Genomic DNA, 9,454 nt, shown 5'->3' on the forward strand with positions numbered 1-9,454 from the left:
ATCCATGGACACTTCTCTCTGCATCATTTTTGTTTAGAGGATCACTGCATAGTGGTAGAAATAAAACTGCAAACAAATTTGTGAATTTCTTGAAATGTCATGACCAAGTTTAATTTAGCATGATATTCTGTGCTCTAAAGATTCTCTAGTAAACTTTTTGGAGTTTACAGTATCTGCAGTGGCTGTGTATAGAATCTTTCAAAGATTTAATAAGCATTTTGTGCTCAGAGGTGCAGAGGGTGGGAGAATTGGTGTGTGAAGCAAATAGGAAAATCTGTATGAAGTGTTGTGACGTGTAGTAAAGGAGAAGATGAGGGTAAATCAGTAGAAGGGGAAGCAAATGGCTTTTCCATTTTTCTGAATGCTGTAAATTTTTGGGATACCTTTAGAATGACAGTGTTAAAGAATATATTTGTACCTGAAAGAACAGTTCTCTTTTTTTATACTTCGTATGTGTATTTCTGATTTCATCTTGGCTGAGGGTGGGAGCCTAGCTTCAGGGTCCTGCACCTAAAAACTTTATTTTCTGGGAGAGTATTATGTGTGCTGGTCTACTGTGAACTAGTTTGAGAAACTATGAGAAAGGAATTCTCACTTCTTGTCTGGGACCTTGCCAGTGGAGTACATATGTTCTGCTTAAACTCTGTAAATTTTACAGGTCTTTGACATGTCATTTGATTTGTTATTCATATAGCAGTAGTAGCAAATGTTAAGGGTTCCTGGTATATATGTATTAAACATCCTCTGTAAGCCTTTGAGTTCTTCCAAGTAGCCTTTGCTGTTGCCGCATTCAGTGATTGGTTTAGGTAGTGAAAAGGAATGAGTAAAGGTTACCGAAGAAGTTACACATACAGTGTGTCCAGATCTCACAGCATTTGTGAGAGAAGATTTTATTCTTGTGCCATGCTATAATTAAACTATAAGCTGCATTGGTTTCTTTTATCTTCTATAGGTGTCTTGTGGCACGACGAGCAGATTTGTAGGGGAATGTATGTTCTTCAGAGAACTCATTTGGAGTAGCTGCTGAAAAATTTGAACTGTTTTAAAAGGAAGAATAATACTTGCAGGATGCTTTTGTGGTTGTGTTTTTTTTTTGTTTATTTGTGGGTTTTTTTTTTTGTAAGGACCACTCAGTAGACAAATGTTAAAGGAAAATATTAAACCTTGCCAAGAATGCTTGAGTAGTGATACGTACAGTCTAGCTATATATAGAATTAATACAACTTTCAAAGAGTAGACCAGTTTGCCTTTTGTGAATGTTGCTGTTCATGTTCAACTGGACAGTTTTTGAGCAAAAAATCTGCAAATTTGGTTTTAATTATGATTTATGTAATTATTATCAGGTAATAGCTAAAAGAAAAGAAGATTCTGGAAAAATAAAACTCTTGCTTCATTGGACACCAGAGGACATGTGAGTATATTGCTAGTGATATGATACAGGATTTACAGTGGGGTAAATGAACTGTCTGTTACTAAAATATGTTATGTCTTTGAATATTTAAAGTTCATGTTTTGAAAAATGAATAATAATTTAGAAGTTTAAAAAATAATAAGCAATGCTTTAATTGATTTTTACTTTAGCTTTCAAGTCTTTAGACCCTGATACCAGTTCAGGTAAATTGGAAGCTATATTTTTGATGCATTTTGTCACTATGGGTATTAATCACAGGGTCCTCTAATTATTGAATGGGGAGTTCAGGTTGGTTTTGCCAGCCATATACATAAGGAGTTTTATCACTGAGACATCTTTGTTTTGCCCACTGATTCATCATGATCCTAAAATAATTTTAGGTACTGAAAAATGTACAATCATTGGTGTAACAGTAGAACGACAAGAATCTCTGCCTAGTTGCCACAATTTAACAGTATAATAACCACAGTTGCCCTTTAAAGTACCCATCTCATACTGCTGCTTCTTTGGATGCTCCCACCAAAACTTGGAATACTCTTCCAGCATGTTTGGCTGCTTTTTTCTCTTGTTTTTTTTCAAAGTTCTGCCTTGTTCCAAAAGAGTAGTCTTGTGGGTAATGCAGGACAAAGGTACTGCCCTCGGGTAGGGCATAGGGACATAGGAAGTAGTAAGTGTACTCTAGAAATAATTTATCTACTACTTTGAAATAGCTGAGATCTCATCTCTTTCTTCTGGCACACACTAAAAATTTTTATCTTAATTATATGGAAAAATGGAATAAATGTTTGGTTTCCGCTATGCTGTAGGAGAGCAGTAGGCAGAGTAGTTTTAGGAGAGGCAGTAGCTGCGTGCTCCATGTTTTCCATAAATTTTAAGGTGAGCAACTACTTTTCCTTTTAAAGGTAAAAATAATTACAATAGAATTTATTTCTTGGATCCATAGTCCTGCATACAGATTCCTGGACCCTTAGTCCTGCATACAGATGAAGTTACTGGGACATTTAGTTCATACTAAGATGAATAGATTCATAATTAGGCAGGGCATGCAGGTGTAGAGGCTCTTTCTTAAAACGAACTTCAGTTTACCAGGAAGATATCCCTGAATTCGTAGAACTCATTAGGGAAGGATATCTTGAGTTTCAGGTGAAATAGTCACTGTTCATGCCATTAACTCTTAGAGCAAGGAGATCTTTTAGATTCAGTGTTGCTTTTAAGAGAGTGAGTGTGATGGTGATGCAGAGCCTTAGCACAACAGACGATTACCTTTGCTTTGGTGAACTGGTTTAAATTACTCATTTTTGTGGTGTCCCAAATTAGTCATGTGCAGTAGTGTGAACTTGGCTGTGTGAATCTGTTACAAATTTTATCTGCAGAGGGCTAGGGTTTCTGGTAAGTTATCTGCAGCGACGTTTGGCGTTTTGGTGTAATTTTAAAGAGTCTGTAGCTTTCGCTGCTCATCACAGCACTTGTAGACTCCAAGTTTCAATTCAGCTTGGGAAACAGTAACTAAAATATTGTAGTAAAAAGTGTAACTTTTTTGCTTCCTTTTCAGATAGTTGGTAATACTATATGTAACGGCATTCTGAAATTATTCTTATTAAAATATTACAGAGAGTGTTAATTGCATTTTAAGATAAAAAGCATTAAAAAAGCATATAACGCTGGGAACATGAAAAGTAAATAAAAAATCAGAACTTTTTTACTAATGCAGAGTCGAATGAGGTTTTTTGCTCATGCAGATGAATACGATATTAGAACCTCTGCATTGGAGAAGACAAGTTACTAAGTAATGTCAAGACATACCCAGTAGAATGTAGATTTGGTTGGTCAGATCAAAGGAATAATGTGTTCCATGTTGATGTTTCTTGCATTTTAGTTGGGTTAGGTAGAGCGTATATTTCCTGCACTGAATGATGTAGTTTTGAATTATTTGAGTATTCAGTAGATTCAATTTCATCTTGATCAATACAGTTCAGAACAGCAAATGCAAGGTGTTGTGGCTCATGTCGTCCATCTGTCTTACATAGTGAACGTACTCACACTTTAGAAAAGTTGAATGCAGTCATGATGATTACTTTCTGTTGTGCTGAGCTGTTCCTCAGCCTTTCAGACAGAGCTAGTAATAACGATTTAACTTTTTCTACTCTGAGTCATCTTGAGAAACTGCTAAACTGCTCCAGGTTGTCTGTACATTAAGTATTTTTCAGGAAAAATAAATATTAGTCTGTAGCCCATTTCCTCTGAAAGAGGGAAATAACTTGTAAATTTTTTTTTAGAGCAGGAATTTTTCTATGGGCTAGTACTTCCTAGTTTCTGAGTTGTTGTCTTTATGTATATTTCAAATAGTTTATGTGAAAAGTTTTCTTATTTGCTGTTTGTATCATTTTGCATCCTCAGCATATAGCTTCTACTAAAAATGTCTTCCAAATGTTGCTTGTCAAAAAACTGATTTTGGCTTTATTTAAAAAAATCTTATGATGTTTTCTCACCTTTCATGATCTGTATTAAACTTTATGGAATGCCTCATGGCAATTGGATTGCCCTGTTTTTTGGTTGTGTGGGGTTTTTTTGGTGGGTATTTAAAATTATTTATTTATTTTATTTTGGGGGCATTGTTCTTTCTTTCTCTGCCTGCTCCCCCCTCTCCCTTCATCTCCTGTAGTGGAAGCAAAATGGATCACTTGTTTGTTCTGCACAGCCTTGGTCACTCTGAAGTATGCATATTAGGTTTTGAAGAATAAAGTACAAAACATTGATCAGTTGTGTATATTATGTCCAGCCCTCTTCCCCAAGTTTCACTGCAAGTGGTACTGAAGCAACAATTCCCTTTAATGTGTAAACACCAAGTTTTAATCTGTCTCACTGTGAGAACTGTTACACAGCCAAAATATTGTTGTGATTGCCTGTTTTTTTTCAGAAGATAATAAAAGTATTAACTTTAGCGAAGTTGGAGCATTTTGACATTGAAAGCTTTGAACTTGGAGCAAGCCAATTAGTATAACTTGAAGCTCAGTGCCTGCAGTATGTTCTGGCCTTTACTTACTTTTTTGACAACATCAAAGATTTTTTGCCTAGTAAAATAAAGAATTTTCAAAGATCTGTGGTTTTTTTTTTTTTTTTTTTCTTTCCTGCTACTCATTTTCACATTAAGTTGTTAAACTTAAGAATGTAGTGCCATTATCATTGTATATTTGGTTTAGTATTCTTCTGGAATAATGTAGATTATATTTAGTTTCTTTTTCATACTGAGAACTTGAAAAATTTGAAGTATAATGTGTAAAGATTGGCTGTCTTTTCCTCACTCCAGTGAAGATGGTTTTTAACCAGTGAAATGTGAAGATTACTTTAAAAAACTTCATATGTACTAGTTTACCGCATAATTTTATGGTAAGAAAAACAGTTGATCTTTTTTGAATATTTTTATTTTATTTATTTATTCATAGTCTGCCTGATGTGTGGGTAAATGAAAGTGAGCGACATCAGTTAAAAACTAAAGTAGTTCATTTATCAAAACTACCAAAAGATACTGCCTTGCTTCTGGACCCAAACATATACAGGTAACATCCTAATTTTGAAACTTTCTTTTCTTAAACATAGTCTTAAGCCTCACTTAACTTTTTGACGTTGGAAAATCAGGATTACTAATGCATTATACATCAGACCAGGGAGCCTTGATTCTGTCAGCGTCCAGGAGTTAAGTTCTGAGGTCTTAAGCTGTTTCAGAATTACTTAACTTCTTGAACTGAACTCTAGTTACTGAGAAACGGGGAATGTGTGTATTTACCAAGTGTATTTTACTTTTTTGTGCTTGGTGTACAGAAATTCTAGTAAAGGAGGTACATACAGTGGAATCCTGAAAGATCACTTCTGTTAAGATCACATACTGGTTTGTATACCAATTTTTTTAAAGTCCAAATTTATCTTTACATATTTTATATTCAACTGTAATACATGCAGTATTACCTTGAAATCTGTACTTGTATACAAGTACTGTTATTTTTTAATACAAGATTCTTTAGAGGGGGACAGAAGGGGACAGTACATGTTACTTGTCTTTAAGCTGCATTCACATTTGTGTTTTTAGGACTTCAGATTGGCTTCTAATCCATCTTGTTTCTAATAATTTCCTGATTTTTTTCCCCCCTCTCTTTATTAGTGTGCTCACATAATTGTCAGTACCCACAGTTCTCTGTGTGTACAGTTTTTAAAGGTAATCTGAAATGCTTAATTCACTCTTAAGCTTTTGAACACTCTAAAATACGTATTTATGGGCTTGTATTAAAAATTCATGAAAATGGGTCCAAAAAAAAAAGCTTTTTCTGCCATAACAGAAGTTCAGTGTTCCTATGTTTCTTCCTTAACATCCAGTGACTGAGTGTCTAAAGGAGTAACTAGAACACTAATCTGAGGTCTTGATATGCGATAAGCCTTTCAGTTCACCTTTAATATTTAATGTATTTCACTAATCAAATTAATGAAAATTTGCTTTACAATATGAAAATAAATCATCATACTATATCTGCTATCTTTGTAAATGTAAGTATTTAAAATACTTACTATACTATATGAATTACTGATGTTAACAGTAAATCATAAAAATGTTATGAAGAAATTGGATTGTGTGTTTTAAAACTGCTTAACACAGTGACTGTTTTATAAGCTAATTTAGGTGTTAATCATCTTTATATTTGATTACCTTTGCAGAACTTGATAGATTATTTTGATTTGAAAACAAAAAAGTAACCTTTTAAAATAAAACTGTAATGATCTTCGGGATTAAGTCCTTGGAGAAAAATGAGCAACCCATCCTACCTCTCTCAAATAAAATTAAGGTCCCCTAACATAATGTGTGAATTTTTTTTAGCAGTATAGATCAGTGTGTGATTAAAAAGACCTAGGGGACCAACTGTGGGAGAGCAAAGAAATAAAGTTGAAGACCAAGGCTTTGCAAGGGAAAAAAGTGATTAAGGGAATTAAGTGACAACTATTAATATCATGCTAAAATGATGACTCCAATAGAAAGTTGAAATAATTACTTGAAATGTACGCTAATATGGGATCATCTAAAATGGCTTTCAGTTTTAATCAAATTAAATGAAAGTAGATTTTATATAGTCAGGTTTTCGTAGTATACTCTAGCTGAATCAAATTTACATCTCAGAGTCTTTATGTAAAACTGTCCTATCTTCTTTTACAGAACAATGCCCCAGAAGAGGTTGAAGAGGTAAAAGTCAAGCAAGTGGGGACACCTGCAGTCTTAGTCACTGACAATGGATTTAGAAGTAAAGTTGCACATTAGTCAAATCCCATCCTTTTTTTTTTTTTTTCTTAGATAAATATTTATGCTTAGTGTAAACATTCTGTGAATGAAGTTGATGCTTCCGTGGAATATATTAATATATTACTGTATATCCACATTTTCATGGAATGGTACAGTGGGAGACTGAGCAAACACTCTTCTGGCAACTTAGTGGAACAACTAAAAGGCTTTGCATGCTTGCTTCTTTAAGCTGCTTTTTTCTTTAGTGAATACAGTAGTTTATATTTGATGAAAAGAAAAAGTAACCATCACCATTTACTTGCAACTCCCAGGAGAACTGTTAACAAGCTATTAGGCTTCTTGTCAATATTAACTAAATATAACACATGCCAGACAATAGAACAGCTACCGAGGGATTATCCTGTTGCCCTTTGAGTATGGTGGATAGTAATCGTTCGTCATTTGTAATCGCGTGTCCTTTTGCAGATCCCTAAAATATGTTGGATTATAATGTTTAAACAAATGTTGATGGAATGCTTGTCTTTTCCAGTCAACTCTGAATACATATAGTACGGTTTAAAGATGTTAAGAGTGTTGCAGTATGTCTGACCCCCTTTTCAGGACTAGTATAGTATGTTAATGAGATCTGCTTCTATGTGATCTGTATCAATGGACGGTTTTTGAAAAACCTCTACTTAAGCAGTTAGTGTTACTGGTGTTTTATTTTGCTTTTTTACCCTTTAGGATCCCCATTCACTTGTAAAGTACACTTTTTTATTTGGCCTAATGTTTTCTAGATGTAAAGAAAATGGTATTTTTTAAAAAAAAAAAATCTAGAAATTCAATCCTTTATGCACCAAAGTTGGCTTTGAAAAGGAAAGTAAAATCATTTTCTTGCTTAATAAGCAAGAAGCCATGGATTTTTTTAACTGACAAATAGAGATGTGTCTAACCTGTTAGTCTTTGTATGGAGACAAAAATGTTGCATATAGATAATAGGACGTTGCTTGTAAATATTTCAGCAGATTTGTAATATATTTTTATATTATGAAATGTACTGTAGATGTTTTTCTAGAGGCATGAAAGTTAAAATGTATATATTACGGTAGAAATAATATTGAAGGATATTGTAATTCACTAGTGCTGCCAGAAGAATTGTTTAAAAAAAGCACCTTCCTTAACAATAAAAAAACCCTTCTTTTACATACCTAAGGGACTATATACTACTGTTAATATCTGTTGTAAGAACAAAAATACATTGAACATCCTTCCCAGAAATCTTAGAGGGATGAATAGTACCCATAATTAATTCATGGCGCTCCTTTCTAATAGTGAACGTGAAATTAGTTTTTTCCTTACTATTGGAAGGAACTAATATGTAAAATTTGTATGGATATATGCAGTCAAACTGCAGAGTTAGTCCTCCTTATTGGGGAGGAATTTACTACAGTGAAACTAATAACCAGCAGTTTTTACACTAAATTTTTATTAAATAGAATAAAACTTAAAGTAACCCTTTGGTTGCAGAAGTGAGCATATCCTAATGTAATACGAATGCATTCTGCATTGGTACTGACACGAGAGTCTTGCTTAGCTCCAGTGGGTTAAAAATTTTACTTATATACACAAAAAAAAAATCTTATCAAACGAAATGAAGTGCAGATTAAAAGCACCACTAATATAAGATGTTCTGGAATGGTTGTTTAATAAGGGTATTATTCATAAAATCTGTAGTGATGTGACTTTATTTTTGAAAAAATGCAGTGTTTTGGTTTTTTTTTTTTTTTTTTCGCTTGAGCACTTCACCTACTGCTTTTTCTGTACCTATAAAGTAATCCGTAATCTTTGTTTCTTTTTTTGGATTTGTTATAAAATTGCCAAATAGAAGTTTCAGATATAGTTTGTATTTGTATTTTTTTAATTTTATTGCTTCATGAGTTTCTTGTAAGTCATTTATAATTGACAGATGATTGTAGACCTTGCCTGAGTATTTTTTCTAATAAAACAAAGCAAACAAACCTAATTAGCTTCAAAATTGTAAGATTTCAATGAAGTTTTCAAAGATAAATATAAAAATGTCACTATCTCTTTATTTCCTGTGTAAGTAGTAACAGGCATACCTTTACAAAATGGGGAATTCATGGATTCAAGTCATGTATTACTCATGTAAACTGTGACTTTCCCAAACCCAAGAGGGTTTGAGAAAAGTTTTATCTGATGTTCTCATGATACAGCTTCTGCCTTAGAAGGAAAAATCAGTTTAAATTCAAAACATCTGGGAACAAATGGATAAATTGGAATTAATTAAACTTTCTGTAGTAGTCAAAAGGTAAGTGGACTTTTGGTTGTTTTTTGCTTTGAAGTTATCAAAGTGAATTGCTAGAACTATTTATGCTTGAAAGTTGTTTGTATTCTACTAATTAGGTAATTACTTGGTGGTGGTTTATGTTTCAAATCAGTCGTGTGTCTCTAAAGCTCTGCTTTAGTTTTTGCGTGTGTCCCTAGCTGAATTTTAGTTTTGTTAGAGTACCAGGTACATGGAACTGGCACAGCTTGCTGGGAGACATCAATCACTTTGTTCTGGAAAAAAATCTTACTGTTATTCTCGAAAAGTGTTAATGAAATAATTGGCCTCTCCCCTTCCGAGTCGTTCCATGCCCTTTCTTTTGGGATGTAACATATAGAGGTTTCCTGTTGTCTTTCTCAAGACCATTTTTTTGAATTGTTTCCAAATACCTACAGAATGCATTCCCTCCTAGCTGGAGTATTTATTCTCTTTGTAG

General features: G+C 33.5%; 1 protein-coding gene across 1 annotated transcript in view; it reads left to right on the forward strand.

Annotated features, from left to right (window-relative positions):
• AEBP2 (AE binding protein 2) overlaps positions 1-7,189 on the forward strand; it is a 32,709-nt gene extending 25,520 nt beyond the window's left edge. The window contains exons 5-7 of the mRNA XM_009879659.1: positions 1,344-1,411; positions 4,855-4,968; positions 6,609-7,189. Of these exons, the coding sequence (XP_009877961.1) occupies positions 1,344-1,411; positions 4,855-4,968; positions 6,609-6,639 (213 nt within the window). The 3' untranslated portion in view covers positions 6,640-7,189. The remainder of the gene's footprint in view (positions 1-1,343; positions 1,412-4,854; positions 4,969-6,608) is intronic.
• Positions 7,190-9,454: the final 2,265 nt, after the last annotated feature.

Source organism: Charadrius vociferus, unplaced genomic scaffold (assembly GCF_000708025.1).
Source record: "Charadrius vociferus isolate BGI_N301 unplaced genomic scaffold, ASM70802v2 scaffold90, whole genome shotgun sequence".
Lineage (NCBI taxonomy): Eukaryota > Metazoa > Chordata > Aves > Charadriiformes > Charadriidae > Charadrius > Charadrius vociferus.